Source organism: Mycteria americana, chromosome 5, assembly GCF_035582795.1.
Source record: "Mycteria americana isolate JAX WOST 10 ecotype Jacksonville Zoo and Gardens chromosome 5, USCA_MyAme_1.0, whole genome shotgun sequence".
NCBI lineage: Eukaryota > Metazoa > Chordata > Aves > Ciconiiformes > Ciconiidae > Mycteria > Mycteria americana.
The window spans coordinates 33730899-33757712 of record NC_134369.1 but is presented as its reverse complement, the minus strand read 5'-3'; the positions used below and the strand labels follow the sequence as shown (position 1 = coordinate 33757712).

The window sequence follows — 26814 nt, the reverse complement described above, 5'->3', positions numbered from 1 at the left end:
CTAATAGAATGTATTCACGGCACACATTCAGCAAGCAATCAGAAAGCTATGCACTTCTACACCACACCTTGCATGCTGCAGCTCACCACAGGCCAGCAGCACAACAGACCCCCAGATTCTGCAGCATTAGCTAAGCCTGAATAAATTATTTTTAACTACAAGCACCAAGCTCTTATCCTCTTTAGGGACAGCCACATTCTTTGTGGATGTGCTGCATACAAAACTTTTAATAACATCTTTTCCAGTTCTTCTAGCACTGCTTGCCACTACCAGCAACAGTCAGAAAGGAATCAGGGCTGCTTAGTAACCTCTTTCCTGTGAAACTTTTTCTTTCCATCAAACCATTTTGCACTAATTCAGAAAGCCTGTAACCATTTAATATCAGTCCCATTACATTTCTAGTGCATTCCAAGTTATTTCATCAGCACTAGAATTGGGAACCTTGGAAGTAATGGATTTTTTCCAAGCTCTCCCCAGTCCGCCTACTGAAAGGGCATTGTAAGGTGGTAGAGGGTCTCAGTGACAATTTCCAATTGACTTTGCAGAGAAGCTTTGGAACTGAACTTTATTCTTATCACATACCTGAACCCAGTAAGAGTCATCTTTCCCATTTTTTGTTTTGGAGGTTTTCAGAAGATTGGGGGGGGGGGGGGGGGGGGGGGGGGTGGCAGGAGAAACTGACTCAGAACACATTAAATGGCAGGTACAATGTGTGACAAAGTGACATATGCTTAAAAATCCTAACTTTGCATGTACAGCTTCAGTCTCTGAACTACTTATCAGTTAACAACAAGATCTTGGGGTATAACCAGGAATTATTTGAGAACAGCTCACTATTGAGCCACAAGTCAAAGACAGCACACTGTGGCACTGTGCCACAACATAAAAATCTATAGTGTGCCTAATTCCTCAATACTCTATACAGTTAGAGCTAGAAAAGGCACAAAGAAGGATGACAAGGATGGTCAAAGGTATAGAACAATTTCTGTACAGTCAATTTGTACAAACAAAAGTTAAAAAAAAATTATGTTGACTCCTCAGGCTGGAAGAGATGGCCGAGGTGGGTTATATTAGAAATCTATAATGTCATGACTGCCAGAAGGGGCATAGCATTTGCAATCTGTGCTAAAACAAGGATTTTGTGTGTCAAAATTTCTAAAAGGCAGATTCAAAATTAACACAGGCAGTACTTCTTCACATAGTTCAGTTATGGAATTCCTTGTCAGAAGGTGCTGTGCCTGCAAAAAAATGTGCACGCACAAAAAAAAAATTGTTTCATGCAGTAAAAATACATTAGTGACTTTTTAAGTCTTCCTGGATGAAAAATATTTAAATCTTTCTGTATGAGACCCTGGGCCACTAGATGCATAAGACAGAAGATACCAGTTTACATTCAGAACGTCACTGTCTTCCCTGTACTGGTAACAGGGAGAAACAAACACACTGGCCTAGATGCAACTGTATGCTTAAGTACCATTATATTCTATACTGTAAAGGCAAGGCACATAATTTTAATACATTTAAAATTTCAATTTCATTTCTGGAACCTAAGACTGTTTTTCCCAGAGACAAATGTCTACTTTGCAACCCACCACCTACTGATTTAATCAATCCCTGCTATTTCAAATTGAAAGATCCATAGACACATACAGGTTTGGGGGGTTGTGGGGTTTTTGTTTGTGGGTTTTTTGGTGTTTGTTTGGGTTTTTTTCCCCTCCCTGGCTAGGCATCTGTGGGTTTGATTATTTAATAAAGTTTCTAAGGCCCTCTGATTTTCTTCAATGACATTGGCATTATCCTTCAGTACAGTCACTGTTTACATTACTCAGTCTATACCTATGGATTTCCAAGTACATACAGTATATATGCTGTCCGCAAGAAAAAAAATTGAATAAGTAACAGGTCTACACTTGATTGTATTATTTTCTCTCTGAAGTCCTGCTTTCACTTATTTACCCAATAGGAGCTTTTTTAGCCTCCTGTTATGGTATACTCCTGCACAGTAAGCATTTCCTATGTGCAGCTATCAATGAACAGATTCTTCAATACCTTGGTTAGTCTGCCCCATAGCATAATCTCTTTGGATTGAATGCTATGTAGCTCAAAAACAATTCCAAAACAAAATACAGATGACCACAAAAATATTTTTCCCTATTTCTTTCATCTCCATTTAACTTTTTTTTTGAGAAAGAAACTTGTCAAAACAGTTCTTAAAATTTCTACCAAAAAGAATCCTCCCTCATTTCACAGGGCTGAGACTGATGACTGCATGAATGGATGCAACTGCCTGTGAGATAGGTTACTTGTATTCCCTCTAGAAAAAATTTTTAGAAGACAATCTCCTCAAGTCAGAAGTACTTCTGTTGGACACAGTATACATGCAGAACTACACTATATAAAGACATTCATCTGCTATTTTAATTTTATCCCGAACCTGTGGGAGCAATTTTACTTCACTGACTTGCCACCGTACAATGCTCACCCTTTACGTTACTTCTCTCATAGAAGTTCTCCTAGACCTTGACCTTACACGCACTTGGTGATCATCTTTATTTTCCTTTTCTTTCACACTTGGCATTCTGAAGAGAGGTGATAAAATATGTTCAGTATTTAAGGCGAGGATGCTTCACCAGCTGATGTAATTGCACTGTCTGTTAGCTTTAGGAAAGGAAGATATTAGTAGAAAATGCTACCAATAAGTAATTAGAAAACGCTATTAGTAAATAAAGTAAATGCTATTAGTCAACTTACCAAACACTCAATTGTTACCCAGGTGGGGGTGGGACCAAACCCAACCAAACCAAAAACTACACACCACACACAATTACAACTTGCTAGGTAATTAATACAGCTTAAACCCCGTAGTCTGGTAGCCTCTTAAAGCCTCTGGAGCCTCTTAACCATTTCATACAGAGTTCTGTCATCCTTCCTGATTTCCCACAAGGTTATAGTACAAAATTTGTATTAATCCTACAGCCAGTTACTTTAGCTATTCTTCTTTCCTTGGGACCTGCAGAGCTTTCCAGCTCCCAATTAGAAAGTGCTTTGCTCAGGGAAATGATAGCTCAACCAAGCCCATAAACCATCATTGATATCCTACCTCCTCTTTCGATTTCCATCCAATTAGGCTGAGAGCTAAAGTTTTGTTGGTTGGGGGCTTTGTTCTGGAACAGCAAACTGATATATTACATCTTGTATGTGAAACAATTACTGCTTCAGTTCCATAAAGCACACAAGTAGTTTCAATTGTCTTTAGACTTTTGAAGACGTTCTTACAAAATACTGCTAGGAATAAGACTACCCTATCTGCAGTTTTGTTTTAATTTAGTGATTTATCTAATATTTCTTTCCAGAGACAGTTCATTGTTTCCATGTAAGTGTTGTATGTCTTGGTCTAAAATACCTTTTTATTTCAGTTTTTTCTGGTACAGGTACACAGAAATGACAGATCATAAACTGCGCAGAAAGTTAACTTTATTAGTTTGTAGATATGGGACAGATCCTACAGTGCTATTCCCATGGGCAGACTTCTGCACTAGGCACATGTACGAAATCTACATGTGCTGATGTCTAAATTGGTAATTACGACTGACCACAGTTCACTGTTCCTGGCTTCTATTCAGTGCCCAGAAGAGAAGCAGTCTGAAAACCAGGTCCTAGAAGGGCTCCATGAAGCAGAGCATCTATGGAGCCATCTATGAGATGTGAAACAGGCATTCCAGCAGATGGAAGGTAATGCCACAGTGAATCATAAATATCAGTATACACATGCTATTAGAATGACCAAAGGCACAGTAGTCTAAGAATAAAACTTAAGACTGAGGCCACAATGATACATCTAGAAGTACCCAGATTATGAAACAGCATATAAATAGTAGTCAAGACATGAGTGGCCAATATACAGTATCATTATGAGACTAGGCATCTGTAGATTGGTATCTTTAACTTCCCTTCAAATCCTTTCCCCTGCCACCAAACAAACAAGTCAAAGAACCCACACGTACCCTCTACAGAATGCACTGATATATATGGACACTGCTTTCCCATGGTAACCTTCCCTCCTCCCACCCTTTCTTCCTTCAGGATGTGCTCCTGAAAGACCTCAAAACTTACTCTGGATACTTTACACCTCAATAACAGGAAGCCTCCCACACTAGTCTGTGTGGGACTGGGCTGAGCTTCCTCCTCCTCCTGCCGTGTTCTCCCTGAGAGAGGATTCAGAAGGAAGAATTCTTATCTCATAAAACTTTCATTCCCTTTTCTTAAAAAGAAAACAAAAAAACCCAAAAAACACCACACTTGAAACAAGAAATTCCACCACGCATCTTCAAAGACACCGGGGGGGGGGGGGGGGGGGGGGGGGGGGGACACTAAGCAAGTCACTCTTGCATCATTCAAACAGTACTTTTACAAAGGGTACATCTACAGCACACAATGCATACAAGATAATTGAGGAAGCTCATGCTCCAAGACAGCACTGTGTTCATTTACTGTGCATTTCTGAGAACCACACTCACATGATTATAATGCTTCCTGCACACAAGTCTTACCAATTACTTTCCTTTGGATGTGAGCAGGATATAGACTTTGAGAAATGAGGTGTTAGTAGCCCTGTGACACTGTCTTTAGTTAAGTTGCTATAAACTTCAAAGATAAAGTGTTGCTTTCTGAAAGCAAAACACTGATTTCCAGATTGACATTTCTGGAGAAGGTTTTTTTTTTCCTGCATTATCATTGGTCTCTACATCTGTTCAAAGCCTTGTGTATTTAATATAAAAAAAAAAATCTACTGAAAACATGATTCCTATGGTCTATGTCACCAATTTTTCTTCCAGTGGGAAATCAGCTGTCAGAGCCCTGACATCTGCTATTGATGTGTAAAAGCAAAACAGTTCACATCTCTCTGTAAAAAAGTACAACCTCACATCCAAAGCAGACAAGGGAGAATATGAAGCAGCACACAAGATTTTGACCCCAAAAGAAAATACTTCCTTGGAGACACTCACCAGTTCTTTTCACTGGCAATTTTTAAATATGAGGCTAGAAATCAAACTTGTAACTGCAAGCACTTTGTGTATTAGAGACCCAAAAGCTGAACAAATGAGTCTGGAGGAAAAATGAAAAAGCTGCCAGCTGCCACTACTCTAAAGACAACATTATTTATATCATGAACTTAACCTTCCAATGCAGATCCTAAGTTTTCCCCCTATGAAGAAGCAGGACAGCATTATTCAACACAGGTTTCTTCAAAGACCACACCATCAGGATATTCTACTCTACAATGGCTCTGCAAGGAATATAAGGTCCAGTTCCAGTTCTGTGTTCTGGCAGTGTAAAGCCTCGTTACCATCCCTACCTGCTTGACAGATCATTTTACCATCTGCAGACGTGATCTTTTACCAAAAAAAGATTTCACAAAAGCACTAAAATTATTAACAAAGGGGCCAGTTTTTGTTTTGAACTGACAGACGTCAGACCTACAGCACCACAGGAAACATGGCAGAGCACAGACACCTCTGGTTAAAATCATTTGCAAATCTTATGCCTTCAAATTAGCATTCTCTCCACCCATACACAGAAATATGTGGTAATGAAGTCCTGGTTTTGTAGACTGAGATATATTCATCTATGTGTATATATACACAAAGTTTACATATACTTACACCACCAGCAGGAGAGGTGAATATTGTTACATTATTTAATAATTCTTAGATTGGGCCCACAAGTAATAATGACAAGTCAAAAAACAAAAAACATTTTAAAGTGTTAGGTAACTGTTCATAATGCACATAAATAATATTTAAGGTATTTAACTAAAACATCAAAAATGTTCAGAAGGACTTCACAGGTATCTAGCACTTTGCTATCTGAAAGACAGCATGCTATTTTGAAAGACAAACATGGTATTAAAGCACAGCCATTTCTGGAACAGAGACTTGGAAAAACTAGCTGGTGCACAGAAGCCTGCACCACATCACAGGAGTAGCAAGTCTGAACCAGAATGGCAGAGTAAACCCTTCTTTCTACAGCAAAAACTAAAGGATTTTTAACATCCCTTCAGAATCAGAGTCAACAGGAGCTACTTTAAGATACACACAGTAACCTGCATGAAATTTAGCACCAGAGTTTGGATTCAGCCTGTCTTTCCAGGAAGAGAGATTTCAAATATAAATCCACATATGCACAATGGAAGCGAGTTACTGTCACAGTAGAGAGCCTTATTTTCCAAATTCCCAATCTTAGACTGTTTTTTCACTCTAGAAAGTAACTCAGTAGATATATCACTTCAGTTATTTGACTTTGACTATACATAACAGAGGCAATCTGTTGATATTAGCAAGTACAGGTACATCTTTTCCATATATCTGTATAGCAGCCTAGTAATAATACACCTTGGATTCTTGGGTTCTAATACCCATAGAAGCTACAGCAGCAAACACTGACATGTGATAAACACTTGCGTTTCTCTAACAAATTGGCAACAGCAGCCACCAGACTTGCCATTCTGCACTCACTAGGTTGCTGCTACATGGATCAGGAGTCTCCCTACAACTGTTCCCTTAAAGTCTAATAGGATTCAGAGTTGGTTTGTTTTGTTGTTGGTGTGTTTTGGGGATTTTGTTTCCTCCAGTCAGCTCCAGGTAGCAGCAGCAGCAACATAGCTCTGCGCTGGGCTACTGCAGCCACAGGAAGTGACATGCAGTCATTGAGGTCGCAGACACAGCCCAGCCATCTGTGCCTCCCATGGGAGACAGCAGAAGATGACAAGTAGAACAACTCTGAGATGGGTTTTTACCAGAGACCATCTCCTGGAATGTGCCTGCCTATCTAATGAGGCCCATAACGCCAGAGCTCCATTTCTACCAATATACAAACCATGTAAATTGTTGGCACCCACTTATGCCTGCATATTCTGCAGTCAATCTTCTGATTATAATCAGAAGCCATAAAGTCCCTCCACCAGTGCCAGCAAAAGTATAGCCTAAATATCTTCATTACTGTCTTTTAGTTAAAACTTCCTAAGCACCTAAATAATTTTAAAGTGTGACTTAATTCTGTTAAGTTTTCCATACAAATTCTTGAGACTTTTTGTTCCTTTTGATTCCACAGAAAAAAAAAAAAAGATAAGATTTATTCATTAATCAGCAGAGTATTCAGTAAATTATATCTGAGCCCTTCCATTAAGAACAGCAGCACTGAAGAGAAGGCAAGGTTTGACGAGAATATTTCTCACTGCTAAGGGTACTTGAAAGGAAAAGACTGCAGATGTAGAGCACAATTTGAATTTATATCAACCAATAATTTTAAAAAATACATATGCATATATATAACATACTAAGAGCCGATATATACAGAACCTACCACAATACCACAAAATTTCCAGGAGTCACTTATTAGCATACAAGTACTCCTTGCCATATTAACAGCCAGAAGTACTGGATTTTAAAAACAAAACAAAAACCCTCTTAGCTAATCCAGTGATATAAACTGTGAAAGTTCAGTTTCATTTGCCAGCTTTTCAGGGTTTTTTCATGACCTCCGACCTGCAAGGGAGACAAAGCTAATATATCAGGAGAAAGAAGCTTCACCTTCTTACTTGGAGAGAAGTCTGGTTAAAGTACATAACATCAGTGCCCCTGGACCTTTGAGCTATAAATACAAATAAATACACTTTAAGTAGTGTTGCAAAGGGATTCGTTGGTGTACTTCTGCTTTTTAAATTGATTTTTATAGGAATTCGATACTTGGTGCAAAAGAGATCCAAAAGAAATACCCCACAGAGCCAAGAGACAGCGTTTTTGTGCAAGTGCACTACTGCCCTCTCCTGGGGCGGACCAGATCTGCTCCCGTATTTACACCACCCAGCAGCCCCCGAAGGGAGCTGCACCTGCAGGGCTCCCATGCTTTAGGAGCTCGAGATTTAAAACAAAATTTAAAAAGCAAGCGACACACATACAGAATAGACGCAGCAAGTTATTGATCATTATATAAACTGTGATAATTCGTCACCTTAAATGCTACAGCAGTTTGTTCCTTCCTCCATGACCTGATGCAGCAGAATCCAAAAGTGATTTTCAGCATCAACAGCAGAGCTAGCCTGTGGGATAGCAGAGTATTCCAAGAACTAAGATAAACAGTCAAACAGCAACTGTCACATTCAAAAATACCCAAAAGCTCTGACATTATTACTGCAGGACTACTGCAGCTCATAATGCAAGGCGTAAGCATACAAAGTTACATAGGCTCTTCATGCAATTGCTTTGATTTCAGTGGCATTAGAACAAGGATAAATTTTCCTGTCAAACAAAATCCTGCTTTTGATTACCCTGCACAAGCCCAGGGTAATTCATGGGCCCAGATACACCTTCCACTTACCAACGCTTAACGAGTTGCCTTATGTAAAGTAAGCTTCAACTGGCAGAATGCACAGTTTTAGCCCCCAACAAGCAGGAGATAAAACACATAACTTAAGCCTCAGCACAAAGAGTTTAAGCAAACTAATTTTAGTTTTCAGATGTGACTGCTAAGAATGAACACAGGTTCAGGTACTGCAGTTCAGCTGAAAGGCAACTCACTAAACTGCAATAATCCTAAGCCTATGTCCAAACCATAAATTCTAATGTTATTAACAAAGTTTGGTCTTTAAAATATAACTGTAAATTGCATTAAAACATTCTGTAAACTTAACTAACAAACTAAGTAAATATAGCCTGAACATATGTATTTATACCTGTGTAATCCATTAAACACAGTCCTTCAAGTCAAGTAAGTAGAAAGACAGCCATAGCAAATGGAGGACACAACTTGATGGCAGAGTGCACTCTGCAGATCAGGATGGCCTTGACCAGTCCAAGAACTGGCCTGAGAAGAGCAGCATTCAATTGCAATCAGCCCAAGCACAGCCAATTCCACAAACCCAGACTGAAACCAACTGATCACATAGCAGTTCTCAAACTGAAACTCCCCCGTCGCTTTTGACCATAAGCTTCAGGAAGTTAACACTGTTGTGCGGCTACAAAACATCATACAACTCTCAAGTGTGAGTACAGCCTGGAAAACACACTCAGCATGAGGAAGGCCTCAGCTAAGTAGTGGTATATCCAGTTTTTGGGAACACAGTTCAAGGAAAAAAGCCTTCCCCATGGAAAGGGTCCAAAAAGGAAGCAAGAATGATCAAAGCCAAAAGTTGTCATCTGTAATATCCGAGTGAATTGGCATTCTTTAACCACTCTTTAATCTAGCAAAAAAGACTCAAGTAGGACAGCATTACCAGTTTTCAAATATGTAACGTGGTTGTAGAGAGCAAGGTAATAAATTGTTTTCTATACCCACAGAAGGCAGAAGGAATAGCAGTAATGGTTTTAAATTGCAGCAATAAGCATTCAGGTAACACATCAGAAAATCTTCCAGTGAGAGATACAATAAAATAATCAGAATAAACCAAACCAAAAGGCTTTAAAAGAAGGGGTTAGACAAATAATTGCTAAGGAACAATGTAGGGGTGGTGTGCGTACTTTATTTATATATTTGTATATTTCATTTAAATACATACATATATACACAGAAAACCAGTGATCTCTGAAATATCTTCCACAGTTTATTCTTGTTGAGGAATTTCCATAATAAGTATATGCAACACTAGTGAGAATACAAATCATGCAACATACTTCTGCCCCAATGGTAATTCTATTTCAGTGGAGTCAAACCCACAGCTTACAAGCAGCATATTGGTCACAGAACCTGAAACATTGCTCACTGGCATCAGAAATTAAAAAGATGAAACAAAGCCAACGAAAGAAGCAGAGTATAACATTACTTGTAAAACATTAGACATTCTGAATTACTACCTATGAGCCAGCAAAACAGGAAAAAAACATTGCCTAGAATCCTGTCCATAGGTGTATCAGCATCAAATTTACATACAGATCATCAAGTACCAATACCATATAAACCATCATTTTGAATCCAGTCTACACCAGCAACAGTATTAACAACAGTTCACAGAAAGGGCTGCTGATGCAGATTTCTATAGGTACTTTTACTCTTCTCCTCTTACTGTATTAAAGTTTAAAATTATCTTGTGGAAGCTAAAGATCTGTATCCCTAAACCACTGCGAGAAATAGGCCTAATCAACAAAAAAATGCCTTCGAATTAGACCATGCTGGTGATCTGCCTTGTAAATGCAAAGAAGTAGAGCTCACAAACTATACAACCTACAGGTGAATTCTCCAGCTGTTCATATCCTTAAAGGCATACTTTCCTGGGCTATTTTTAACTCTATGCATTTTAAACTTAAAACACAGATCAAGTGAGAGACAGACCAAAAGAACATCTCCCCAAAATTACTCTCCTGCCAAGTACCCATAGCAAACTTGTGCAAGGTCTAAACATTCAAAGGAACAAGTAAAAATCCATTGCCTGTTTTCACAATACTAGCATTCTCCTATTTAAAATTATTAAAGTGACAAAAAAACCCCTAACTTTTTGGAAGGAAAAAGGCTAAAACCTTTCCACAGCTTTTTGTGAACTATAGCTTATGTTTTGCTGTAACCTTAATCACCCATTACAGGAATAAACATTTGTACCACACTGGTTTTAATTTTTTAATTCTTAGACACTGTATAAGCAGGAAGAGGAGGAGGAAGGCCACTATACAAAACCAGCTTAAGGACATCTTTAGTAAAAGATTAAAAAGAGAAGGCGTTTCTTACAATGACTGCAAAGAGATGGTAGTTACCACTACATCCTTTTGTTGCTCTTTCAGCTTTAGCTGACCAACTGAGGAGTGCTGAGCTCTTCCTGCTGATTGCTGCAGCCCCAAGTTTTTTCTCCCACCTTGTCCATGTGCTGCATGCTTCCCAAAGCTGTCCTAGTACTCACGCCTCAGTGTCACCCATCTAACTGTTTACTGCCCGGCAGCAGAAGGCTCAAAAAATATTTAAGCATCAAGAGGCCTCAGCTGGGAGGGTCACTTTAGAGCCACCACTCTTTTATAAATTCTTGAGAAATTCAGAGAGGTTGTAACAGCTTCTAGCTCCCCAAAGCCAAAGGATGGCCTTTAACCAACTGGGAACCCAGACAAGGAAGGAGTGGTACCCTTTCAGTGACCCCATCCCTCAGAAACACACATCTCTGCCTCCTTCCCCCACCATGTCCTGCAAATCCACTGCCTTCAATTCCAATTCGTGGAGGAAACAAGTGCTTCCCCTCACAGAGCTCAGCTATCGACCGTCCCCACTCTCCTCCCCACCACCGCCGAGCCTCCCTACCCGCGCTGCTCGGGAATCCCACCCCCGCAGCCCCTCCCGCCTCTCTCACAACCCCCGACGCCCCACGCTGAGCAGCACCACCTCGCCAGTTCGCCCCCTCACGCCAGCGCTTCCCCCCGCCATAAGTGAGGCCCGAGGCTGCCCCTCACACAGAAACACACCCCTCAGCACTGACCGGCAGCTCCCCTCAGGCACCCCCACGCACTCCCGCCTCTCAGCCACCTGAAGGCTGCTACTTCGCTGCCGGGCATGGCCTCCCTACCACGCTAAACGACCCCTCTTGCGCCAAAACCTCTATCCCTACACCCTCACACTCCCCTACTCAGGTTTTATTTGCAGGGCAGGCCCACCCATCCGCCCTACCCCGCGGCCGCCGCAGCCCGCAGGGCCGGGCCCGGCCCGGCCCGGCCCAGCAGCGCCGCGGCAGCCACAGAACCCGCGCGGCCCGGGATCCGCCCCCCCAACAGCCCCGCCCTTCCGCGGGGCGTACGCGTCGGCTTGGCCTTCTGCTGTATGGTCAGTGAGCCGTCCGTCAAGCGGCAGGCGCGAGTGAGGGCCAATCAGACGCGCTCATCGGGGTGTGGGCGGAGCCTTGGCGGCAGGGTGGGAGCAGGGAGGCCCGGCGCAGGAGACGGTGGCGGTGAGGGATGGGCGGCCCGGGGGAGTTGGCGGGAGGTGTCTGACCGCGGTCGCACCTCCGCCTCAGGGGCTTTTAGCTTCAGCGCGGCGGGGTGAGCTGTGGAGCTGGTCCCGGCCTAGCAGGGAAGTCGGTAGGGGTGAGGAAGCGCCGGTTGTGCGGGCGGTCAGCGGGCCTGGTCGCTTATAAAACCGTGGTCCGGGTGTCGGCCCGCCGGCCCGGCCTGGCTGCCGTGTGGAGGGGAGGTCACCTCCGGCAGGCTGCCGCCGACCGCCTGCTCGTACCGCCGTGTCCCCGCGTCCCCGCGGGAGCAGCGCGGTGCCTGGGCCCGGGGCGGGAGGTAGACAGGCAGGCCCGCGGCGGAGGCGGGCAGGCCGCCGCTGGTCGCTTCGGTTTGTCCCCGTGCTGAGGGAGCTTCTCTGCTTGGAAGGAAGCGTATTGCGCTGGAAAGCTGATGGTTGCTAACACCCGTCTTGAGCTCGGCTGTAGGGCTTATCCGCCCTGCGCCCGTGAGAACTTAGCAAAAGGATATTTAGCAGTGCTCCATGCAGGAGGTGGTCAACACGGTACCGTGCTAATTTCAGCTTCCCGTCAAACGGCCGATGGTGCTGTTCTGCCTTTCTTTCGTTTAAGATCTGATGCTGTTTGGGCTCGAAAGTGTTTCTCTTTAAAAGTAAATTATTTTCTTCAATGTGCCTCCTTGGTTTTGATTTCTAGGCCACCATGAAGCTATTTGAAGCTGGTTGAAAAGAGGCTGTGTTAAGAGACTGTCTTGTATGTTGGACCGTTCCAGGTAAGTAGCACTGAAGTATGTGTGTATGTTTGTTTTATAGGTAGAAATGAAGAGAAGTTATTGGAGAGGCAGAGAAAAGCGTGGATGGAGCAATCGCAAGCACAGCTACCGTCCCCGTCAGTACAGAGGACCCAATAACTGTACTGAAAGGCAAGTATATGCAGCTTGTGCATAGCATGGGTTAAGCCATTAGATGTTATGCCTAATTAAATTTGCAGAATGGTGGCTATCTAGAACTGGGAGGGTTGCCATCTAAAAATCTAGTGGACAGTACTTCTGGTATATCATCCCTAGTGGGAGTGGAATTGCATTGATTTCTGGAAATTTATCATACGTTCACAACTGTATATTCATTTTAAACTGAGGTGTGGTTCCATGAGCTAGTCCTTTCAGATGTGCCTGATTATACATAAACTCTTCATCAATATGCAAAGATAGTTCAGGGAAGAAAAATGTTTGTACTTCATTCTACCTACCCATTTATTTTATGCGTCAGTGTCTACTAGTATAAAAATTGTCATTAAAGGCTTTTCCTGAAAGTTTAAAAGCATGTTAAGTAATATGGTAATAATACCACATCTAGCAGATCAGGAAACTGAAACAAGGTCTCAGGAATAATCCACTGCCTTGAAAACTGATTCTTTTAGGAAAGTACATTTTAAACTTTAGACCTTAAACTTGCCTGTGTTTGAGCTATTTTTATGGCTCTTTCCCGTGTTCTTTCCTTAGTGCCTCTTGCAGGAATAAAAGAGGGCAATCCTTTGCTTTAATACTGTAAGCATTTTTTTTCAAATGTATTTTAGAGAAAGAGATACATACACATATATATGAGTTGCCATGTTAGTTGTATTTGTGTAAGAAAAGTTAGAAATGCAAATGGGCCCTAATTCAGTGAATATAGAATTAAAAGGATTTTATTAAAAAGCTTTAGACTGAAGGTGCTTGGGTTTGGTGTGCGGTGTTTTCCCCCTTGTGGATTGGTTATGTTCTTTAACTATTTTCAAAGTTGTATAATCAAACAGCAATAGAGCTGGTATTAGAACTAGAATTTCTTTGTCATTTTGTTTTCCATAAATTACGACTCTTGCAAAACGTCTTGGCCTAATGCTTTTAAGGTCACATGTAATAAGACCTGTCTTAAAAAGTGAGAATTGTACGGGTGATTCAGAAAACATCGCAGTGGAATTTTGCTCATCAGTACTGAATGTGCCCATTTAATTTGTTTCAAAAAGAAGAAAGGTGCGGGTACCCTGTTGACTGCGATGTTTATTACAAAAGCAGAGACTTTTCTTTCTTGGAGTTTTCATTAAACTTTTGTTTATTTTGTGTGTTTCTGAACCACATCAATGAAATTCTTGTTGTGAAGAGAAAGGCAAATTATTTTTGACCTGACATCAATGTTTTACCCATGCTGTCTCTCACTTTATGCTGTGAAGACTTACATGCTTTCAAGGGTGGGCTTTTCTTTTAATCCGGGGATATGGTAAAATACTCAGAATTAATGTTTCGCTGAAAAGAGTTAAAGGCACCTGCAGAATTGGCAGCCACCTCTAATGTTTTAGCAAGTAATTAAGGATTTAAGATGTTGATATCTCTAATGTTATTGAGAGGTTTTTAAGCTGAATATTTTTACTGTTTTATTTTCATAGTTTAGTGTATGGTGATATACACAGTGCACTTATGACAGCCCTGCAAAATTGTACTCCACTAATGTCAATAACAAGCTGGTTTCTAGATTCTTTGTGGGAAAGATATGTAGGAAAATTGTGAGCCTGTCTTGAAGGCAATGCTATTTTTTTTTAGGCTGGAACAGGAGGAACCACAGACCCCAGTGAATGCAGGCCCCAGCAGCAGTGGAGATCCTTCTTCATCCAGTTTAACACAGAACTCTGTAGTACCAGGTAAGAGACCATGTTTACGGGTCAAAAATCAGTGTCTATATGCTGAAAAAAGTAGTAGTAGCTGCATTAATAGTATGGTGTTAAAGGAAGGATATAAGCAGTAAAGTTTGTAGAGAAAAGTAACATTGGGTGATATAAAAAGATGTAGTAAGTGAGGATCTAGAGAGCAGGGCCAGATATACTTTCAGGCCCCCAAGTGCTTCTCGTGTTTGAAAACTTGTGTGCTTAACCAAGCTGATATAAACTGAAAAAATAGAATTCTGTTTCTCCCTCCAGAAATCTTGCTTTGGGAAGAAAATGAGCTTTATTTCTTTTCTCATATGTGCTGAAGATGTTATAAAATACATCTTTCAATAGAGCCATTAAATAAGCAAAGAAAAGAAGAGACCATATAAAAAAATTGTAACTTGCATCCAGTTATTCAGTCCTGTAAAAGGCAGAACGATCCACCATGGGGGTGGGGAGCAGAAAACATCTCACTTTATGCCTTCAGTATATTTTGTAGTCTGTAAGAAATACACTCTGGCTAAATGTTTGTTCATTATCAGGGAGTCAGCTGGTGAAACCAGACTTGATACAGTAGCAATGCTATTGAGGAAGATGTCCCGTTTGCATTCTCATTTCCTGACTCAGTAAACAACCCTAGCAAAAGCTAAGCCTGTGGGAACATGTATTTCTCCACAACAGGAAAGTCCTGAAACACCACTAACTCTAGAACCTCTTAACAACAGACAAAGCTGGAGTTTAAAGAGACCTTTTTTGTATATCACCCTTTTGTGCTTAAGAGGTTGTGAGCACATTAGGAGATGTATCCTGCAAAACATTTATTGCTGTGTAATTAGATTCTGTATACTAAATGCAGCGTGCATTTATGAACCTTACTGATTCATTCACTAACTTTATATTTTTGTTGACCTGAATAAATCTTAGTCACTTGTTGCTAAGCTGAAACCTACAAGATGCTGACAAGGACCTGAGTTGTAAGCAGCAGCAAAAAGAGGTTACTTCAAATGCAATTTCTGGTAGTAGATAAAGGTTTAAATAAAAACTCCTGAAATGAAGATGTTAACACTCTCCTCTTCTGAATAAAATCCCTTGTCTTGAGGCAGTGTATCATTATGAACCTGTCAAAGTATTTTGCCTGTCTGCCTCTTTGAATTTACCCAGGCAGTGAAGCACTAAAATTGAACGTTTCTCTCATCCCAGTTCATCTTAGGAAGGAGCCTCTGTGTATTGTCCAAATGTACTCTTGATTGTATCTAAATCTATTCTGTATGTTCAAGAAAAAGTGGCTTGTTCTGAGAAGTGAATCACTTCATTTTGGTTTGGATGATATCTTGTTGTCGGTGTGAGTTTTTGGTTGTTTGGTTTTTTGGTTGGTTGTTTTGTTTGTTTGTTTGGGACTGCCCTACCTAGTCTTTTAACCAAGAGTGTCCCCTCATGATTAATTTATAAAGAAAGATAATTTTCGTTCTGCAGCAAAACCTTTCCTCTCTGCTTCTCTGATCTGTCTGAATTTCTTCTTTGTCAGTGGTGACATCCCTTCTGTACCTGTGTAACAGCACTGCATTTGGTGTAACAGCACTGCATTTGAAAACTATAAATAATCTTTTTTTTTTCCTTTAACTGGCTGTCATCTATTCCTAGTCTGTGTACCATCCTTGGGGACCTACTGGGAGCAAGAGCTTTGAGCCTCGTGACCCTGACATTCTCATGAAGATGTGGGATGTCAAAGAGTAATAAAGAAACTTAGTTATCCATCTGATTTTGCCTGGGTTTTGCTACTTGTTTTTAGAACTGCCTGGATTTTACTATGACTCAGAAAAGAACCGCTATTTTCGCCTACTGCCTGGACATAATAACTACAACCCACTCACCAAGGAGAGCATTCAGTACAAGGCGATGGAATGCAAAAGACTGAGACTCTTAGAAGAGGAAGAAAAACAAAAGAAGGTACATTCTGAAAAAGATTGCAATTAGGCTTTATTATACTTTGGCCCAGGACAGATTATAAGATAAAGCCTTTCAGTTCTGACTGTGGTACAGTTCCCTAAGCTGACTGACGAAAAGAAAATTTCTTTTTGCTGAGAATTTATAGTCCTTGAAGCCTTTTGTTTGGCTGTTCCACACAGGAATGAAAGCAAGTAATTACAGACAAAAAAAACTTGTAAAGAGACAGGAACTGTGCTCAGAATTGCAGATTGTCCAACAGTCACACTTGAGTCAGGACATTGGATGCAAGGTTTCAAATCCCTGCCTTGAATTGGCAAAGTGGAGTCTTGATTTTAAGTTTTCCACATGTTTTACAAATGTATTGATCATATTGCTGGACCGTGAAGAAACAATACTAATGATATTTTGTGGAAACAGCTTTTTCATGAAGAATTTTTTTGGACAGGTAAAATCAAGGCAGGTCTTATGTTTATGCCTGGAAAGCCTGTATGCTTTTATCATAAAGTGTTACAGCAGAGTTAATGCTGATGCTGCATTTGGGTAAAATACCTAACAAAGATGTTTTTTAATTACCTGAAAGTTATGTCTTACAACTTTACAAATCACAGCTCAGCTTAAATATGCTGTCATTTGGAATAAGCAAGCAGTATTTTTCTCCTTAGATATCGAAGTTCTCACTTCAACCAGCTATTCAGCTCTTCAGTCTTCACTGTGAAAGTGCTGCTGTGGGTTTGGTTTTGGATTTTTTTTTCCCCACTTGTTTTATCTGTTTCCATGAGCAGTTTAAGTTTCATGGATACTGAACAGCTGCTGGCCACGTTGCTGTTAATGGGAACTGCGGATATACGTCTCTTCTCAAAATCTGGCTATTGAATCAGACATCTGAATTAGGCTCCCAGATAATAACATTTTGACTCTTAAATACTTGCTTTGTCAGAGCATTATCAAAAATATTTCTTACTCCATTGCAAAGTACTCTATCCTTTGGTCTCCCTGGAAAGTGTTTGCATGAAATTTTAAAAAATGATGAATGGAAAAGTAGTTTAGTGCAACAGAAGACTGCACAGTTAATAGCAGTCTTCTTGTGATAGAAAGTTTTGCTGTATAATAAGAATTTAAGGTGTTACAGTGAAACCAGAAGGTGACTTCGCACCTCAAGGTGGTACTGCTGATTATGTCAAGTGAAAACAATGGTTGTTGGGTTTTGGTTGGTTTTTTCTCCAGTTTTTGTATTTCTAGAAGCACCGTGCATCTCACAGGAATATATTCTTGTCTCTTTCTTGTCTACTTACTGTAGTAGACCAGGAAGACAGTGCTGGAATGTGTTTTATAGACGTTCTGAAAATTTTAATGTATGTAGGCTAGAGGAAAAAGTTACTTAAATATCCCAAACATCTAAGACATACAGCCATGCTTGAATAGTAAACAAGCAAATAACTGAGTATACTTTCATGTTATTCTCTTCCAGAAAACAACAAGGGCTGGACTGAACTCATCTATGCTGTTACAGAAAAGGCAGCTGGGTTTGCTCAGCTCCACAAGTTATTGCAGGTACAATGATTTGATTTGTCTTCTGTTTACAATACCAGGTTCTGCTGTTAGTGCAACTGTTCCTGTCAGGTTTTTTGCATTTCTTATTGTTCCACTTAGGATGAAGAGGAACATATTACTTATAATAAAAAAATAGTTATATTCTTTTATAATCAGAGTACTAAAATGATGAGAATTCAGATGAAGAAGAGGTTTCCCAGTGCAGATAACTGGAATTTAAAACTTCACTTTTTTTCCCCTATATATGCTGGTTTACTACATTGTGCTTTATGAATACAGTGCAGCTTTTCTTTGGATGAATGCTCTTCAACTGATGTGACCCTTCCCCCTGCCCCCCATTAGAATCACTATGCTCAGAGTCAGTAACAGTGGAGAAGGCAAGTTAGTGTCTTGCTATGTTGTTGTTTCTGCTACTGAAGATGTGCTGGGGTTCAAAATAACGGGATGAAATTGCATGAATGTGGAAGATGCACCATGTTCATGGGTTATATAAGGGAAATTGCAGCATGCTGCAATTTAGGCATTAGAAATGTAGGCATTTTATCTTCTGTGATTGAGAAGCAGTTCTGGGTATCCTATCCAGAATTCTTCTCTCTTCTCCCCCCACCCACCCCACCCCCCCTACTTTTACAGGCTGGTCCATGAACTAAAAGTGAACTGCATGCAGAGGAGGAAGATAGAAATTCACAGTCCAGATTCCTCAGTTGCTGGAACCAACAATTTTAAAATAATTGTGGTATGTTGTGAGAACTGTTAAGTCTTTAGCATAAAGAGACCCCATCTCCAGTGAAAATTCAGGATCTTGTAATCAAATCCCATAGGTCAAATTTTGCTTTCAAAGATGTGTTATTCCTATTGTGTCAGTTCTCAAAATCTGTGCTTGGTAATTTTAAACAGGTAGGAGGAGGCTGTTCCTTTCCTAGAAAGGAAAATGATGAAATGGTTGGATATGAAAGTGGGGGGTTTTTTTTTGTTTTTTTTTTTGTTTTTTTTAAGCTGATCAACATGTTCTCTTGGAAATAAAGACAAGTTGAGTGGATAATTAGCGTGGGGCTGGGGGTGGACTGGAGAGGATTGAGAGACAGAAGAAGAAAATGGAAGAGAAGAATTTGGGGAGCGGCAAAGTCTGTGGTCCAGAGAGTCTATGTAAACATCAGTAATCATCTTACATCTCACGATCTGAAGGCAGTTTCTACTGGTTTTGGTAGTACTGCATGTGCAGGAGAGGTCTCTGGAGCAAATATCTTCCATAGTCTATGTAGGAAGCTCTCTGGGACCAGCTCCTGAGCTTGTAAACAGAGCACTGCATAGGTAGCTGAAGCCAGAAGGGAGTCAGAAACTTCGTGTCATAAAAGAAAAGTTGAAGTGTAGCACCAGCCTTTTTGCTGTGATCCAACAGCAGAATTCCATGTTCACTTTTGATAAGATTTAAATTTTTGGTTCGAGTCCTCTACCAATACCAGTCTGTGCTTACTAATCAGCCAGAGTAAGTGTCTAGAACTGATATAATTGGAAAGAGTATTTATTGTTACTCAAGGACTAAATCCTTTTCTTACTCATGTTTTTTCTGTGCATGCATGTAAAAAGGAGTTGGCCACTGTTTTTAGAGGTGAATGGTGTTAAAGGGATCAGAATTAATGTGTTGTTTCATTTTAAACCTAATGTAGCTCCTTCAAGCTGTCTTTTCCTGTAAGTTTCCAGTAAGTGTGACCAGTAAGCTTTTATTTTACAGGCAGATGTTGCTTGTGAACGGATATTCACTGTGAACGATGTAGAGCATGGAGGATGTAAATATGGTATCATCAACCTCAGTGGTTTGGGGAAGGAGTCTCTCACTGTGGAGATGTATGACAACCTCTACTTCACAAACCGCAAAGTACTGTGTTCTGTTCCTGCTTCCTTCAGTTATTGCATTCTCAGAACGCTGTTCCATGGCAGGCACAGGTGGAACTGCATGAGGGCTGGGGAAGGGGTTAGGAGGAGAGAATGGAAGAATCTAGCAATGTGAAGCTTGGATAAATGCAGAATCATAGTAAACCTCTCTCTGAAAGTCCTCAGTACCAATGTGAGTTCTCAGGAGTGTTATGCTACAATTGGAATGGAAATCTGTGTAGAAGTGCCAGTGTCCAAGGATGGTGCTTACTTCAGAGTTGTACTTGGCCATAGCTGACAAAACTGATGTTTAGGGCCAGAAATTACTAAGATTTGCATGCTTCTTCCTTAAACACATTTTCCCAAAATTAATTTTATCCTTGAACATGAAGAATATTTAAAACAGGCTTTCATAATCTCTTCATGCTCAGATTCTTTTAACGATGATCTCTTAAATAATAGGATGTGCTTGGTGCCTCAGTCTGTGTTTGGACAGACTGTTCAATGCTTATCTGTCTCCTACATTTAAGAGGAGTATGAGGCAAAAATGCTCATGACTTATTACTGGACTATTTAGTGGGCTAAGGAAGTGTGCCCAGTGCATAGTTTTATGTCATCTTTGCATGGAAATACCCTTTCATGAATTGAATAAGAGATCACAAAAATAGTATGTCTTCTTGTGTCTGAAGGTGAATTCTGTGTGCTGGGCATCATTGACTCATCCAGATTCTCATGTTTTATATCCTTTTAAAAAAAGCAAAATTTCCATTCAGCTTCCACAAGTCTGCATCATGCTGCACAGAACAACTAACTTCCAGGAAGACATCTCATGTAGTTGCCCCAGAAATTAAGTTTTCTGGAAAACAGAGAAATTTACAAAAATTGAAAGATGTTGAAGCTAGTGAAACAGATGTATGGTTCTGTTACAGATATATGTAGAATTGTTCCAGTGTAATAGTAGGTGAAAGACCATGTTTCCTGCCCTGGAGACTTCCCACTTCATTAATAGTGTAGATGCCGTATCCAAAATTACCTGATATTTAGAAGTTGGCTGGGGCAAAAGAACAAGAGAGAGGGTTAAGGCAACTAACTTTCTCTTTGAAGTGGACCTCTTCAAAAGTGGGTTGGTTGGTTTCTGTTGTAAACCATCCCCATATTGGTTGGGGCGAGAGGAGAAAGGGGAGCAATTCATTGGCATGATGCTCTGCAACTTTCAGAGCATGTTCTGCAGATCTGTCTCGGAAGAAGAGGAAGGTTGATGGTATAGTAGAGGAAGCAGTAATGGACAATGCGGAGTCCAGAAGAGAGGAGGAAAAGGAGATTTTAACGTGGGAGATGGCAGGCAATGGATGTGCTAGTAAAGTGCCAGAAGAGAGGGAATTATATAGAAATGTATGTAATGGCTCATGGGAAAAGCCAAGCAATTCGGGACTGATCCAGAAGGTGGCAGGAGTTCATCAGGCTTGCTCACAGCTGGTTAGGAATTAGGGATTGTTTGGTTTGGTTATTTTGTGCTTTCCTCTAGTCATGTCACAGATTTACTCCACTGAACTTGAAATGCAGCTTTCAAATCCTATTTATACCTGGTATAATCTTTAGAAAGTATTTTAATAATCTAAAGTGAGTCTTCCTTGCCTCCCCAAAGTGTGCTCCCCATTTTCCAACTTATCTTCATCAAAACCAGATCTATATTAATGCAGTGTCATCAGCCTGTAAAGATGAGAAGAATGATCCATGTAGGCCATGTGGTTTGTTTGGGGTTTGGGGTTTTTTTTCCTATCACTAGAAAGATGCCTTAGTATTCCTCTTATCTTGTCTTTCTGGTAGTGAAAATGGGGGTTTTTCTAGCTTTTTCCTATGAAAGAAATGAAGAGTCAAGACTTAATTGTAAACTGTAAGGCACATCAGAGTTCTCAAAGGGAAAGTATTGTGAGCTGTGGCTGTGTCAGAGCATCTTGCTTTTCCCAGCTCTAAATGTTAGGCAGCCTGTTCCATTCTAGGGAGAAATATTTGTTTTCCTTAACTCACTTCAGCAAGCTGTGTCTCATGGGAATTGCAGAAACGCCAGGCTGTGCCAGTCTGCTTCCAGCATCATTGTTCAGCAGCACTAACCCAGGTAGGGTGTTTTTGTTGTGGGTTGTTTGGTTTTATTTTCCCCTCCAATTTTTAATAGCAGTTATGGTATGAAAAGAGCACAAAGGAAAGATTCTTTCCACGCTTTTCTTCAGTAGCTGGTGAGACTGTTGTATTCTTGTAAAACTTAGAAAGTCTGAAACAGTTTAAGAAGTGACCAGATGAAAAAACTTACCTTAAGAATTAATTAACAAGCAGTATTCAAAGCACTAGTTTATTTTTAGCTGCTGCTGATGTAGTACTTGACTTTGGCAGGAGAACACCTCACTTGTAAATGTTTGGGATTTTTCTGAGTAGCTTGGCCTGTAACTAATACTCAGCAGCTGCACACAAGAAGTACTCAAATTTCCTTATAGACTATCTAGAATCATTGCAGAATCCCTTCTCTTAGTAGGTACTCAAGTATGCTCAGTGGATTAATCAAAGGTGGAAAGCTGGTAAATGTCTCAGCCCATATCTCCTTGTACAAGCTCATGCTCAGTTGTGCGTAAGCATGATTGATTTAGAGAATCCTATGTCTTAAGTTTGATGGCTGTAGCTGTATTTTTGTATATTTGTTCAATGTTCTTGGGGGCAGGACTTTATTAATTGGACTTTCTTGATAGATGTCAGAACCATGCTTTTTCAGGTCACACAGTACAGTCCTCTAACCTGGTTTCCATTCAGAAACTCTGTAAGTTTATACAGAGGAAATCTGTGATAGATAAGAGTTATGGACCTATTTTAAATTTTTAATGTCAAGCTATTTATGCAGACATTTAAAAAAAAAAAAGATGCATAGTGTTAGCATGAACTTGAAGATGGATGGCTACTAGGCCAGCACGCCCAGTTGCTCTGTAGAACGCTTTAAGCCCTTCACCATAATCAGATGCCCTGAATTCCACCAAAGTCCTCCTGTCTAATATTTCCTATTGACTGTTTTAGGTATTTCCGAGTTTCTTGACTGACTTCACTCTCCCAAATTGTTGGTTTGAGGGAACCTTGCTAAGTAGATGCTGGGAGCAAAGCAGAACTTAACCTGTCTAAAGCCATGTTTTAGACATGTCACCTGTGCTGCCTGACATATGTATGATCATGGTGGATGTGCCATGAAGGAAGTGAAAACTGAGGACTTAAAATTTATGTCAATTAGTAGACTTTGTGCAGGAGCTACGTGAGTAAGCGTCAAATCTAGGGTATTGTTGCTCACTCAAACCTTTTTTTTTTTTTTTTTTTTTTTTTAAAATAGGCAAGCCAAGGACCTGCAGGTTAGGGTTTGGCTAATCTATAGCTTAAATGTTTTCTGTTTCTAGCCCACTTATCTTTAAAAAATGGCTTGCTTAGTGCTGTAAGGCAAGTGTTATTTTTCCTCTTCTCTGCCACGGTCAGCCCCCTGACTACTGAATAAATTTCACGGTCTCTCACAATCATCTATCTATATAGACTGTAAGTCTTCAGCTTACAGTCATGCAGTCCCACTTTTGTTTCCTGTCTCTTGAGTAGCACAGGGACACTAATTGGGTGACATTTGCTCTGATTCAGAATGAAATTTTGAAAGAAGTATGGAAATCCAGATAAGCTTTCTGAGTTATCACCCTGTCCTAACATTTTACGAACACTTCATGTGTTGCTCCTCTCTCCTAGGCGATCGACCTGGAATGCTGTGCAGCTTCAAGATATCCACTGCCTGGTCCTGTGCTTGGTGCCTGAATCCCCAAGCAGACAACTGCTTCAGCACAGGTGATCTGCAAGGCTAGCAACCCCTTCTATCTCAGTGAGAAAGACTTCTTGCATTAATCTCCCAGGTGCTGCCCAGATTACAGCTAAACGAACATAATCTGTCTTCCTTAGGCCTGACACGACGAGTTCTTGTGACCAATGTAGTGACAGGACATCGACAGACATTTGGAACTAGTAGCGATGTATTGGCACAACAGTTTGCCACGCAGGTAAAAAGAACCATACACCCTTCATCTTTTCAGAGCACTGCCTCATCGATGGGCTTTTTGTTCTGTTTGTGATGGGACTCATCATGCTGTACATAAGGTTGTGATTACAATTCCTGTTGGATAGCTGTTCCACAACAGAGCTGATGTGGTCTGATGCTTGCACACAATTGAATAGCAACAAAAAGATTAACTCATTTCAAACTCTGTGGCAACAGGGGTAATTTTTGTTAATTGTACAGAGGTAAAAAGGAAATGAAGGAAGTACAAAGAGCACAGTAATAAGGCATTGTAAAATTGTTTTGTTTTCAGCAAATAACCTCATTTTGTTAACACTCAGTGTATTGTCTCCATCAAGAAGAAGAAAACCCCCTAATGGACTTGTTCACAAAGATTTAGTGAGAAGGGTGAAATCGGAATATGAGAATTCCAGTTCCTGTTTTGCTGTTACATTAGACTTAAGTTCCTACTTATCTAGCTGAACTTATACAGCTAAAGTAAATAGTTGAAGTTTGAATGGAACTAATGAGTTGGCTGATGAAAAATGTTGCAGAGTGTAATAAAAATTCTGGTTCTTAATGCCCGTGTTAATAAAATAATTTGACAACTGCACCAGCAAGCTCAAAAGCTTGACATAGCTTCTGTCTGTATAACTTATAAGATCCTTTCAGATATTACATAGTACACTGCTTTCTCTTGGATTCTTCCAGACCCCAATGCTGTACAATGGCTGCCGTTCAGGTGAGATATTCAGCATTGATGTGCGTCAACGCAACCGAAAGGGCCAGAGCTGGAAAGCAATTCGTCTCTTCCATGACTCAGCAGTTACATCTGTTCGCCTTCTTGAGGCTGAACATTATCTTATGGCAGCAGATATGGCTGGAAAGGTACGGTTTTGTTGTGTGTAGGGTATTCTGTTCCTGTTAGTATCTGGGCACTGACAGGTGCTTATCCCAGTCCCAGGGGCAGATGCCTGTTCTTTGGGGGGGTAGTATGGCACTGGGTGGTAGTCCCATATATGGGTTCTCTTCCAGATCCACTTATTTTATCAGCCATCAGGTGCTCTCTGCTTTGTTAATACATCTGCTTTCAAATTACTTCAACTTGCAGATAAAACTGTGGGACCTGAGAACAGCAAAGTGTGTGAAACAGTACAAAGGTCATCATAATGAATATGCTATTCTCCCTTTGCACGTAAATGAGGAGGAAGGACTTCTTACAGCAGGTGGGTTGACTTTTTTTCCATCTACTTGTAGAGTGCATGGCAGTGATTTTTCTTATGCCTGAGGAGTGTTTCTTAGCTGCAGCTGTTGGAAGCTGTAAAGCTGTTAATTCTTTAAAATTCAGAAGAAATTTAGTCCTAGACATACTGTAATATACTATGAAAATGAAATAGTGTTACGTGCACACCTACTGTAATCACTCCTGTGTAGTGCTTAACAGCTTTATCTGCTGTGTCCTGCAAAAGTCCCATTATCCTTTCCACAGTGTGTCTCAAGAGTAGAGCAGAAAATACTTGATTTTGAAATTCAGGGAAATAACGTGTAAATGGGAGGCTTGGTGATAGCTTTGTATAGAGACTAAAGACTGTGTATGTTTATTTGGTGCTTAAGCGGGTAGTGTGGTGATGGACTGAAGCATTGGCATGTAAGCATAATTCCCTTGTAAACTGTCTATACCACTCAGGTTCACTTTGAACATACTCAGCTACAGTCTGAGATTATTTCTTATTTTATTTGGGGTCGGGGGAGGAAAGGTAACAATAAATGAATCAAAGTATAGCCAAGTTTCACAATGTCACTGTAAACATAGTGACCTCCTCTCCTTGGATTTGTCATTAAGTGATGGAATAATGAGAAGAATTCTTGTTAATTTGACAGTGAGTTTTTCTTCCCTTTTTTGGCTTAGGAGCTTGATAATGAGGAAAGCACTCGAAATACCTATTTATCATACCTTTTATTACCTCATAGGAAAGACATATTTTCCCCACTTTTGCAGTATTCAGTGTAGAATTTCTGTTTTGTAAAGTATTCATAAGTACTTTGCCTCTAGTGTGTGTAGAAATGGTCAGGGTTTTTTTCCCCCATAGACCTTCTGCTTCTGTGAATATAATCTTGCAGAGCCGTGTAAAGTACTTTTTGTGTGATGTTGAATTCTGGTGTCCTTCCCTTTCCAGTTGGTCAGGATTGCTACACCAGAATTTGGAGTCTCCAAGATGCCCATCTGCTCAGAACCATCCCTTCTCCCCACCCATCCTCCAAAGATGCCATTCCCAGTGTGGTGTTTTCTTCAAGGCTTGGGGGTAGCCGAGGAGTTCCTGGCTTACTCATGGCTGTCAAACAGGATCTCTACCACTTCTCCTATAACTGACACAATATTCTCCTTAGACCTGGTCTACAAAGCTGCCAGCCTATACATGACTTCAAAATTTTTGCACCAGTCACCATGCTGTTGAGTCACTATGTGCTGCTGTTGCCTCTGCTTTACCCATGAAATTCTGAACCTCCTTCAGCAGGTTCAGCAAATCTTGCTGTATACGTCTTGGACATCTTGTAAATAAAAGCTGAATGCTGATTAACTTCTTGGGCAATATTCAGCATCTTTGAAATCTAGTTCTAAGCTTTGAAAAGCTGGTGATGTGCAGTAAGGGCCTGACTCATGCTAGCTGAACTTGCTGTCAAAAGGCTGCTCTAACTTAATCCTAGTTTGGTCATGTAACTACTTAGCTGTGGTTACATCTACATTAGCCAGTAGGCTGGTGCAACAGAGTGAAGTAGC

General features: G+C 40.6%; 1 protein-coding gene across 2 annotated transcripts; it reads left to right on the top strand.

Annotated features, from left to right (window-relative positions):
* Nucleotides 1-14508: 14508 nt before the first annotated feature.
* DCAF4 (DDB1 and CUL4 associated factor 4) lies at nucleotides 14509-26614 on the top strand. Of its 2 annotated transcripts, none has more exons than XM_075502866.1 (12): nucleotides 14509-14602; nucleotides 16398-16555; nucleotides 18024-18106; nucleotides 18740-18842; nucleotides 19839-19982; nucleotides 20668-20717; nucleotides 22015-22094; nucleotides 23735-23830; nucleotides 23942-24039; nucleotides 24747-24923; nucleotides 25147-25261; nucleotides 26213-26614. In XM_075502866.1, exons 2-12 carry the CDS (start codon nucleotides 16505-16507, stop codon nucleotides 26404-26406), a joined length of 1191 nt encoding a protein of 396 aa, XP_075358981.1. In that variant the 5' UTR covers nucleotides 14509-14602; nucleotides 16398-16504; the 3' UTR covers nucleotides 26407-26614. The 2 variants fall into 2 exon arrangements, with proteins under 2 accessions (XP_075358981.1, XP_075358980.1); XM_075502865.1 differs by having other exon boundaries at nucleotides 20647-20717.
* Nucleotides 26615-26814: the final 200 nt, after the last annotated feature.